Below are 11,972 nucleotides of genomic sequence, written 5' to 3'. Positions count from 1 at the left end.
CTTCTCCTCTTGCAGCAGAAAAAAACGATGTCGCATTTCCCAATGATAAGGACGTCCACTATGAATGAATGGAAGGAATTTAGGGGGTTTATCTGAAGGTGAGATAGCAACACACTATATATTTATTCATTTTTACCCTGAGTCAGCAGTTGAGTGTTTCTTAAGCAAGGTGCTCTTATTTTGAAAATCTTTCCCAGTTACATTTCAATTCGAAGCAATATCTACATTTCACATTAAAATACTTAATCTGCATTTATTAATTATCTGCAGCTTGTCCTGTGTTATCCATTCCTCATCCAATCATAATATACTTCAGTGTTATTCAAGCTTTTGTCAAATACACCCAAAATATCAGCAGACACAAAGAAAGACACTTGTTTCTTTCATTTTTTTACAAAAGCAATTTAGCCTTTTTTAATCTTACATTGCATTGAAAATTTACATAATAGATTCATACATTTTACAAATAATTTCATCATAAAAATATATTTCTGTACAAAACACTTTTTTATTCTATATTTCATCTTCTTTTTTTTTCTCAAATGGTGAATATTTCCAATGTCCCCAGGCAGGAACGGCTTTAAGTCTTTCAAATCACATGTGTCTTTATTGCGGTCAGTCAGTAGGAAAAGCTTGTGGCAAAATAGACTGAAGCTTAGAAAAAAAGGACTTCTGATGACGGGGCGGGTTGGAGCAGGTACATGTGTGTCTTTAAGAGCGTGTGTGTGTCTGTCTGTGTGTGTCTGTGTGTGTGTGTGTGTGTGTGTGTGTGTGTGTGTGTGTGTGTGTGTGTGTGTAGATGACAGGGAGGGTCCCATGGTTTTTGGTAGGCACTGTGTCAGATCCATACCGAAAATAAAAAGAAGAAAACAAACAAACAAAAAACACAGCAATAACAACAACGACAACAACAGCAGCAACAATCAATCCAGACCGTAATAAGGAACAATGTCACCATGGTGATACAGAGCGGGACAGTTGCAGCGTGGATAAACAAAGAAGCCGCATTCATTATTTAAATCCAATATGACTTTAAAGATGAGTTTTTTCTTTTTCTGGCAGCTGGTTGCAGTTGGTGCCAGTGGCCACAACAGCAGGGGGTCTGGAAATCAAAGTATCGCTCACACAATGGTGCCAAAAGCTATTGGTATTCATCACGTGTTGGGGTCCAAGCTCACTCGATGGATTCCCTTACTCCACTCTTCAATACAGAATAAAATACTTTTTTAAAAACATGAAAACTCATGCTCATCGATACGCGTTTTCCTGTCACGTTAGAGAACAATTAAATAGACATTTAGGTAGAATATAAGCTGCATTTCGAGGACCAATCCTTAAAATAATAAAATATTATACTGTATGGATGTTGTCAATGATTTAACACAAAAATAAAACAGGTTACTTTTTAACTGATTCATTAACGGTCACATGAAACCACCAGAAAGGCCAAACTACATGTGCAACAACAGCATCCAGAGGCTGCCAGATCAAAATAAAATGCCTGTATGTATTTGTATTTATATATATATATACTTTCAGAGTATGTGGCAGATCAGATTTGAAAACGTATACCAGCCAGGGACAATGAGCTGAGATCATAAGGCCATCTTTATATGAAATTTAAAAGAGTAAAAGCAAAGGAATGTCTCAATGGACTCGGCTGTTTATGAATTGACTCAATTGTTAAGTTGAAATCTTAAGATTGTGGCCAGTTCGTCTAAAAGCTAATGTTTCTCAAACAAATTAGATTCAAGTTCTTTTAGCTTTTGAAGTACAACACACAAAACACTGGAATCACAGAAATCTATCTGTTGTTATTACACAAACTAGTGTGCAACGCCGTGGACGTGCCACAGGTAGAATACTTTCTCTTAAATCTAAAATGAAAGGATGGTAAATGGAGGATGCCGGTTTATGATTGACGGGGATTTCAGTACGAAGGGAAATTAGAATTCGACTGATCTCTGACAGGTCAGTATTGATTTGAGAGACCAAACACAGGTTCAACACAGGAGGAAGCTTGAAAATCAAAAGTCAATGATAAACAACCTCAGGGTGAAATTGACAGACCCCTCGTCTTTTTGAGGTTTTATGAACAACTGGTAAACTTGTACATTAAGCAACTAAACAAGATCGTTAGTCGAATCATCCACAAATTACACTTTGGATGGTTTTCTAGCAATTATCACCAATAAAGGTTCAGTGTGTTAGATTTAGGTGAAAGGGATATATTGTCAGAAATTGAATATAAAATAATCCTAGTGGTGTTTTCACTAGTGTGTTTAATCTAAACTATACACATTTTTGTTGTCTTTATCCTAGATTGGGTCTTTTATATTTAAATACTTTATATCCACATCGGGACCACCATGTTTTTTTTTACAGTAGCCCAAACTGGACAAACTAAACCTTTTCAGTTTGTATGACAACTGAAGGCTACCAGTTGTGCTCCTTCATGTTTGGAAGGTGGAGGGTGATGTGAGGGGTATTCAGGTGCAACATGCAATTTCACCACTAGATGTCACTAAAGTCTACACACTGAACCTTTAATATTAGGAGGATTCTTGCAATTACAATAGACCATTGAGATTCAGTGGAAAAAAACAACGTCAATCAGAGTTGCAGCTAAATGAGAGTTCGGTCATGTAGAGTTTCTGTGTTTACCGAACAACACTGAGGGTTGTTGACATCTCTGCAACTTTCTGTGGCCACATTTTATCATTACATTACAGTGTTTATGTATTAGGTCAGAATACAGCTGTGACACAATGGTGACAATCACACTTCTGTGTATCCGCAGCTCAACGTAAAGAGGCAGACAAATGGCAACCGCAGCGCAAACTCAATCTATGAACGCTTGACAAAATCCTCGCCACCTGTGGAAAATGCGGCACGAGACATTAACTTTTAACAGCGTGATTGTTTGCTGGCAAAATCTTGCATCTCAACAATAATGACGACAACAGCACCACTGACACTCGTGATCGCCTCAGTGGGAAAGACAGTGACCATGTGAGGAACTGCACGTTAAACAAGAAGTTTAAAATAAACCAACTCCGCGTTACAAAGGAAACAAAAACGCTGCTTGTGACTTCTGCGGACGGCACATATTTGTCATATCTTTTATCTTTATATTTCTTTCTTTCATTTTTTTCTATAAACCGCTATAATCTGTCTTTCCCCTTCAGCCCCTCCCCTGTGGTAAATATATAGCAGAAAAATATAGGTGGTGAATGCTCCCGAATATATATGCAATAGATTTACAGATCAGAAGATTCTGCAGCAATAACAAAGAAAGAAGATAAGCACTCGCGGAGTGCAGAATAACAGTGGAGCTGCATCCACAATAAAAGGGCCCGAACCCTGTTTGTCTTTCTCTACGCCTGCTGGTCAACGTATGTCTGTCAGTGTCTCCTGTCTGTCAGCCTGTGTCTGTTGGCCTGTAAATCTACAGTTAAACCTGTGGAGACACTGGACGACGGAGTCCGCAGAGTTTTAATTAAGACCCTGTTCGTCTTTTGTTGAACCTGTCGATTTCCTGTTGGACGTAATCCCACCTGTCTGCTCTCAGTTTTTTTTTATTTGTTATTCACGTGCATTCCTGTCATCTTTTCTGTCTTCCGCTCAGACTCTCTCTAACCTACCCTCCTGTCCCTGTGTTAATCCATCTCTCGGCAAGTAGACAGGTAGTGTTTCTGTAAAATGTGCTTTAGTGCCAGAGCTTCCTCTGTTTGTCAAAGTCTTTTGCTTTGTTAGTCCATCAGAGTCCTCTGTATCCGCTCAGCGTCTTTTTTCTCGTCAGGATCCATTTCAAGTCGCGGGATCAGGAACATAATTCCTCAAAGGCCATAATCTGTCTGATCTGATTCAATATGCAAAGGGACGACCTCTCTCGGTAACTGATTTCAGGTTAGACAGGCTCTGATTGGCCGCGTTGGGATCATGAGATCTCATCTTCTCCAATGATAACTCCCTCACTCGACTTTTTGTCCTGTTAGGGGGCTGGTCTCCAGCGCCGCCTCCTCTCTTATCCATTGGAAGAAAATGAGCTGTGTATCCACGAGATGAGCAAGTCTCTTCTCATTTGTTATATCAACACCAGTTCCCCCTTTAGACTCTTTTTGTTTTGCTTCGCTCTAATCCCAGTTCAGTCAGGATTACAGCTCAGTCTCCAGGGCCGCCCTCGTCCTCTGCTTCGGAGTTGGTCTCTTTTCAAAGCAAGTGTCTGCTAGCATTAGCCAGCTTAGCCTCCATGGTAATAGAAAAAGAAAAGAGACCGGTGTAGCCAGCCTCTGGTTTTCATGGAGGTGTTCCTTTCTGGGTCTCCTGTTCAAGACGAGTCGGTCTGGTTTACTGGTGCTCTGCAGTTTTCTTCGCTTCACAGTGTCATCTGTGACATCCACTTCACATCATGTTGTTCAGCACAGCTGGGAGGGGGGCCGGGGGGTGGGGCAACATGATATAAATGAAATCAAGCCATCTTTTGTGGTGCAGTATGTCTCTGTGATGTACAACCATGCCCGGAGAGCACTGAGAACGTGCTCGCTCTTTCTCAAGGCAAAGGACGAACGGTCACAGAGGGTGAGAGTGAGCGCCCATCTCCGCAGCCCAGTGTCAGATACAAAAAACACGGCACAGGGCTCTGGAAACATGTCGTGATGTTCGACTTGTTGGACGTGGCTTCTTCGTTACTTCCTGTGAATGAGAGCTCAAACTATAAAGACTGTGCAGAATCGAGGGATACCCTATCCATGACCTGCAGAGTCCTGGGGTTCCGGTAGTCTAATCCTCCAGTGGGTTGGACATCACATCTCACTGTGAGTTCACACTGGCTGTGTTGCATCTGTCAAAGGCAGCGGACATTTCAATCTGTGGACTCAAAATTCTTTTGGTGAGGAATGGCAAGGAACCGGCACTGAGTTTTGGTTTCAGGTGGACAGTTTCCCCTCGGCTCGGGGCGGTAAGGTGCCAAAACTGGGACTGATGGTCTTTTTTGGAATCGTAGTATAGGCCGTGTTGTGAGAAGAAGCGCTGGGCTTCTCCCCCCCTCTCCGCAGCCTCGTACCGATTGTGGTCCCATTAGATATCTGATTCATTCAGTTCAAATGAGGATGGTCAATCCTCAGACCATGGTGCAGACGGTGTTTAGATTCGGATCAAATCTGACGGCCTTGCCCTCCACGGCCTTGGCGTTGGTGTTGTACATGGGGTTCTCAAAGGCAGCCTGGCCGTTGTTGTTTTCGTGGACTGAGCAGCCGGTGTACTGTGTTTTTGGTGTGGTTCTGTGAAAAGAAATGCAAAAATAAATACACCATTCAAGTTGATGAAGCCGTTCTAATTGTCTATTAATGTTAATAATAACAACGGGAAGGCATTCACAATAGTGAATGCAGGCTGGGGAGTGTGAGCGTAGTAAACAAGCTTATAGAAGGATTAGAAAGAGTCGTTGTGCTTTTTAGGAAGCCCAGTGAGATTCCAATCAGCGAAACCCAAATCGAATTCTCTTCAGTGAACGTGACATATTAGCGGCAGCAGAGACGCCATTTGCATCTGTTAACAAAGCGAATACCAGTCAACTGTGCTTTAAACATATCTCTGGAAAAAATCCAATTTGCCACCTCCTAAACAGAAGTGTTTCACGGCACAGTTTGCAACAGACAACGACTTCACTCTTAGCACAACCAAGCCAATGAGACGGGGGCTGTTCACGAATCAGGCAAATGTGAACTGAGCCTTTTTTACTTTTTGCGGTTTATCAGATCGTACCTTTGTTTGTAGAGATAGAAGCCGAAGCCAGTGAAGATCAGAGCGAAGAAAGGCACCAGGATAGCGATAGCCACCGAACTGCTGTTGGTACCAAGCTGGGGGGGAGGTGAGTTCTGACTCTCCGACATATTCAGACCTGTGACATACAAGGAAAATACATCATCATTATATTGAATGTTGCTGTAATAGACTCACTTTATATTATTAGAGTTGTAGAAGAACTGTGCAGGATATGACATCTAGGGCAGGGATGCAAGATTGGAGTGTAAACAGTCATCTTTAGACACCGCCTTAAGGAGTAGGCCACGACTTTAGGTCTGAAGAGCAGCTTTTTGTTCTTGATAAGAATAAACCCACTGCAGGGCTTATTCAGTGGAAATGATAAAGTCATTGTTGCTCCCTGGTCACTGTCTCTGTTAAAGTACAAGACAGTTACCTAGTCTTTGCAGTCCAAACTGTCCGTAGTCTTTTCCCTGAATGAAACCCTGGAATACATAACTGGAACCATCAGGCTCTGCTGAGACCTGCAGAGGAAAAGAAGAGAGGACGAAGGAATGAGAAACTGGATGTAATTAGGTTCTGTTCGGTTCATTGTTCCGTTGAAACGTACAAATCCATCCATGGTCCAGGAGTCATCAATGATCTTGGCTGGAGTGATGGCTGAGTCCTTCTGCTGGTTTCCCTGGTTCGCATAGTTCACCTGGTACATCAGCAGTAACAGCCTGGCCTCAGAAGCCTTATACACTCCTGAAGGATACAAGGAACATGTGGTTCATGATATAACTCAGAATATCACCTTTGATTGTACAGATAATTGGATTCAGTGGGATGTGCTTGTAATGAACAAAATGTAGACGTCATATCCTGGTGAAAATAACAAAGAGAGAAGAGAAACATGTATCAGGAAAAAAAACTGCAGTAAAGTTAAAATGTAATGTTTTCCAAAAAAATCTGAGTTAAGACGGTACGTGCCTCAGTTAAACATTTCCAGATGTTATCTGTTTCATAAGCTTTTTGTCTTGACAGTAAACAAACCACATTTCTAAAGGGAGATGGTCGTCTGTCCATCTGGGCAGAGGGGCTGCAGGTCTATAATAGCATTGTAATCTTAAAGCATTGAATAATTAAAAGAGATATTTTTTATGTAGAAAGCTATGTAATAGAAAATTTGTCAAATTATGTCATGGTGAGCGTGCCAATTACTGAGCTATGCGCAAAACCTTTGAACACCGAATTCCAATTAGTTCAATGAGTCCAACCTCATGCAAATTTGTGCCAGATGAAATGTAATTCCTTGCAGGTATTTTCGATGTGTTGGGTGGACCAGGATGGAATGGGAGTGATGTCATAGTGTTATCATCCAGGTCATTGTATCTTCAGGAGAACATGAGCACATTTATCACCTCTCATCCAAGAGGCTTCTTCACTTAAACCTGACCTCCCTATCTCATGAGTCGTTAGGCTACCCCCCCCTTCCCCAGCCAACTTGTGTGTGTGGAATGGTGTGACTGGTGGTTAATACCTTGTGGACGCATTCTGTAACTGTGAGTCATTAGAGTGGCTGAGAGTGGGTTGGTATTGATCTGTCCCTTTGAACTTGACATTTGACCACCAAGCTGTAACCAGTCCACTGACAGGCCCGTGTGCGGCACCGACCCCCATCCAACACTTTAACACCTACTCAAACAAAGTTGTCACCTCTCCCCAGTTGCCCTCTTTGTTTGGAAAATGTTGTGAGAGAGACCCAGGCCTTGTTTTTCCATTGGGGACCGCCGTCTCATTTCCTGAGAACGTGTTCCTGCTTTTAATTTCCAGCCACATCCTCCTTAGTGGCTCTGCTGTGACTTTGCAGAGTCGTGGGCAGGGTCTGATGTGTCATTATCTTTAAAGCAAATGAACCTTGAGAGACATTTCAACTTTTTTATTGGCAACACATCGGCTGTCCTGGGATAACGTGTGCCTTCTGCCCAATAATCATTCGTTGACCGAAGTCCCCCCACCCCAGTGATTAGCTTAATACCAATGCATGATTTGAATTCATCCACAGAGGTGTTAACGCTGGCTCTAATTAGCTGACATCTCTGGAGATCAGTCTGCAATAAGCTGGAGGAGATCATCATCAAAATCAGACAGAGTAGCTGCTGCTCAAGAAGATGAAAGTATAATAACACTGTGGCTGCTGTCGACTGGTGCACAAAGCTTTTCTCCACCAGCTGTAAATCACATGTATTACACTTTCACTGTCTGTATGTTGTCACACAAATACAAGACATGAAAGTACCTGAGATACTAAACCACAGTAAGAAAAAAGGAAACTATGCAGGCCGGGGTCTTTGGTATTATGAAGTGGCTGAACATGAGATTGACTCACTTCGCTCCTTGAGGTACGACAATGCATTACAAGCAAGTAGGTACCAAAGTAAGCTTGTTAGTTTATTAACTTTTTATCCTTTTCTGCTCTAAACTACGTTGGTTCTGCTCAGAATTTCCTGCAAACCTCAAGAGGACTAAACCATGACCTAACTTGAACTTAAAAAAGTCACGTGACTATGATAAAGACTTTTTATTTCCTCGTGGTTATGCGATATATACCTGATGGATCGGTCATTGCGTGCACCGACTATGAATTGTTCTTAATCTTTACAAACAGTCTCTGCCATTTTCCTCCAGAAGCTATCTGGGCATCTCTAGAGGATACTGTAGAAGGACCTGTTAAAAAAAGTTGTAAGGTGAACGACCAGCCATAACACAGCTGCACGCCAGGGGAATTTCTGTTATATCTGGTGCGTGCTGCTGAGAGCAAGGACGGACACGGCGAGCTAACAAAGACTAAGGCACTTTTCAGAGCTGCTGGTACCAGTATTTTTTGCCAGAAAACCCTTTTTCTCATGCCTCCAATATTTACACTGCACTAGGCTGAACACTCCCGCTTCAACCTCATGCACTTACACAGGTGCAATGTCATCATCACATTTTACTCTTTGAAAGAAACCAAGTTTCATGTTTTTCCCTGAATATTGAACTCCTCCTTTAAGCAAAGTGCTTTGTGAAGAAAAGCTTGCAGGTTTTCTAAAACTGGGCTCGGTCCTTCTGGTGCCTGTGTGAGCGCAGCTGTAGACGTTATTGATCTTAAGTTGCTCCTTTAAGCCTGAAGATGGATGCTAGGGGTCTAATAGCTGAGTGGTTATGCGATATGGTGTTTGTGTTCTGTGCGCCTGCATGAACCAACTATAGTTTCAAAAGGATTTGTCTTTTAACAGGGTCTCAACCCCCTGCTGACTTTGTTGTAGGACCCTGGGAGGTCTTTGTGCGAATAAGTCTGTGTATGTTTGAGTTTTCTTTTGGAGCAATAACAGTAAAAGAAAGTGGCAGTGCGAGGAAGGCAGTGGAATCCAATCACCAATAATCAATCACTGGAAAGCAGCACATTGGATTCAAGGTGTTTAACGCAGGAGTTCCATTTTTACCCTGAATGTCTTGTTGTTTGTTTAGTGTTGTTTTGCAGTGAGTCGATGCAGCATCATGTCGTACTGCAGCATAACCATGTCCTGTCGTTGCCGGGTCACACCGTATATGCGACTATGTATGTGGAGTATAATTAGACATAATGTGTCATGCCTGAGAGGAGCAGCTCCATGTTGCCGTTGCTGAGGGTGACGTTGACCCTCCCGGTCGTGGAGTTGAAGCTGGTGATGCTCAGTGTCATGGGCTGCTTCCTCCCGCGGTAATTGTAGGAACCTTTCCATACGTAGTTAGGAGCGAAGACGTCGTCGGGAACTGCAGAAGAGAAAAGAGAAGAGAAAGAAAAGGAAGAGACATGAGATTAGAGTCAAATGTCTTTTTCTAAATTATGTTAAAATCTAGAAAAAATAGACAAAACTACTATACGTGCATATAAGGAAAATCAACTGCCTTGGTTTTTGTTGTCTGCCTTTGGGCTCAGTAAGATTAGTCATCAGTGAGATTTTAAATGTCATGCAGTTGAGTTCAATTAAATTAGAGCCATAAAGAAACAAAAAACAGTGGTTTCCAATGTGCCTGGTGGGAATTAATTACAGTGAATATGTAAACAGACAGGAGCAGTAAGAGATTTAACGTGCAGCTGAAGAGATTTTGGAGTTTCAGCAGATTTAGAGGACGCCTCCTGATTCGATAGTTACAAGAACCTGCTCATTTGTTCCCTACAGGAAGTCTTTAATGTGTAATGAGAGGCAAAGACTTATAGAACAATAACTGAATCAGAAAGAGCAGAGCTGAAAACGAGAGAGCTGAACTAAAGCATAGCGGACAGAAGAACATATCATCACAGTAGTTTCATTCACCTTTTGATGGGCAATGAAGAAAATTCATTATTTAGAACTGTGCTGCAAAGCGGTACAATAAAACCAATAAGGACACGAGAGGAACGACACAGTGGATGCAGAGCTGAGCAGAGTGGGAAGGAGCTGAGTTCATTGAACTACAGAACAAATCAGGCCCAAAAGAGAAAAGAGAAAGTAGTTCTGCATCGGAACTGACCGTTTAGTTTGGGGCTGGGAGTTCCCGTCACTGGTTTCACAGGTTTCTTCTTCTCTCCGGCTACACAACAGAAGCAGAGAAGGACAGATTGTCTTCGATTAAAACACAGGAACAAAGCAACAGGGAAGCAGTATAACAGAAAGATTAAAACAATACGGTTTGCACACACACTGTATACAAACATGGACGACACATATTCAGTGCTGCTATTTTGCAGTCTGAGCTGTACTGATGTGTTGAGCCACAGTGGGGAGGTGTTGCTTAAATACGCTCCTGACCAATGGCAAGCCAGTCTCAGTTGTCAGTTGACGTTTTCAAAGTGAAATAACTAATTAAAAGAGAACTTACCGGAAAAATGAACACTTGAACAACATAGATGTGATTAGACCTTGCTAAAATGCCAATTCTTTAGAACATTTATTTGACTTTGACTTCTTAATTAAGTTCATGTCCAATCCACTAAAGTTATTTACATGCATGCACTGATAATCAGCTAATGTCTAAAGAAACCAGCTTTATCCAGGGGAGGGTGCCATTTATACGACCAAAGTTTTGGAATGCAGTGTTACTATTACACACATACAAAAAGAGTAACATGTAAGTTGAAAATCTGCTGCACAAAATAACACAATATAGACCCCCTTAGTGTGTCTTTGTCGGCAGAGCAATGCATCAAGGATTCCCACCGTGCGTGTGACCATTCCGAAAAACGTCGATCATCACCTCAAGATGCAGCCATTGTTCCCAACAAGTAAAGGCAAGCCAGGGAGAAGCTGTTTGTCCTAGAAGAGGACCTGAGTGCTCCAATTTTGAAGGCTACTTCAGGGAGAAGGTGTGACAGCTTCGTGAAATGCTTTTCAAAACTGAGGCTCGCCGTTTTTCATCTTTTCACAACTTTCACCTGTTAACCTTGGGTGATGAAGATTTATTTTTTTAAGGTGCAAATGGTGCACAAATTGGTAAATACTGTGCCTTCTCGGGAAAGAAAACCTTGCTTTGTGCTTAAGTATTGATGGGATTTTCTGTGATACAATCGAAGGCAGCAGGAGAGCTACTAAACCTTGCTAGGACTATTTCGTCTTGAGTTTCCGAGGGTCAGGAGTGCACTTTCAGTCTCGATGTTTGAGCCAACATGGATGAGAAGTCCATAAAAAGTGCAAGGAAACGTAGAAATGTAAAAAAATAATAATATTTAATGAGAGATTCTGTGACTAAAAGATTCCAGAAGAGCTCCTAAGTTGACATTGTGGTACGATACAGTGACAATTCTAAAGAGTAGCTTTTCCCCAGGTCAGGTTAAGATCAACATAATCAGTCTTTCACTGTCAGCCATTGTGTTTTTATCATTACCTCTGCAAGGGAAGGTTATGTTTCCATTTGTGCAAGGTACACAGGCCAAGAAAGAACCCAATTACACTTTGGCATGATTCCGGACAAAGAGGCAGATCCAGAAATGTAATTGTATTAAGGCATTAATTAACTATTCCCAGATCACCAGGGAATAATTCATAAATCTTGATGGAATAAAATCAGGCAAATTTTGTTGCAGCTATTTAAATGGACTGGGCAGAGGTATCCGCTCTATTAAGTTGTAGTCATCATGAGATGTGTTGAATTCACAAACTCACCTATTAGGACCTGGCTAACCAATCTAGTGAAGGGACATGGGATGTTGCTTATCTTTTATT

The 11,972-nt window shown here is 41.8% G+C and overlaps 1 protein-coding gene across 1 annotated transcript in view; it reads right to left on the bottom strand.

Moving 5' to 3' along the window:
• Nucleotides 1-764: 764 nt before the first annotated feature.
• The window catches only part of csmd3b (CUB and Sushi multiple domains 3b), a 317,162-nt gene continuing 305,954 nt past the window's right edge, over nt 765-11,972 (bottom strand). Inside the window, exons 67-72 of the mRNA XM_062410450.1 lie at nt 10,285-10,344; nt 9,385-9,543; nt 6,377-6,513; nt 6,203-6,290; nt 5,767-5,902; nt 765-5,282 (exon numbers count right to left, since the gene is read on the bottom strand). Of these exons, the coding sequence (XP_062266434.1) occupies nt 5,123-5,282; nt 5,767-5,902; nt 6,203-6,290; nt 6,377-6,513; nt 9,385-9,543; nt 10,285-10,344 (740 nt within the window). The 3' untranslated portion in view covers nt 765-5,122. The remainder of the gene's footprint in view (nt 5,283-5,766; nt 5,903-6,202; nt 6,291-6,376; nt 6,514-9,384; nt 9,544-10,284; nt 10,345-11,972) is intronic.

The sequence above is a fragment of the Platichthys flesus genome, chromosome 17 (genome assembly GCF_949316205.1).
Source record: "Platichthys flesus chromosome 17, fPlaFle2.1, whole genome shotgun sequence".
Classification (NCBI taxonomy): domain Eukaryota; kingdom Metazoa; phylum Chordata; class Actinopteri; order Pleuronectiformes; family Pleuronectidae; genus Platichthys; species Platichthys flesus.
Note: the sequence above shows the minus strand (reverse complement) of the source record. Positions and strands in the feature narration are given on the sequence as shown.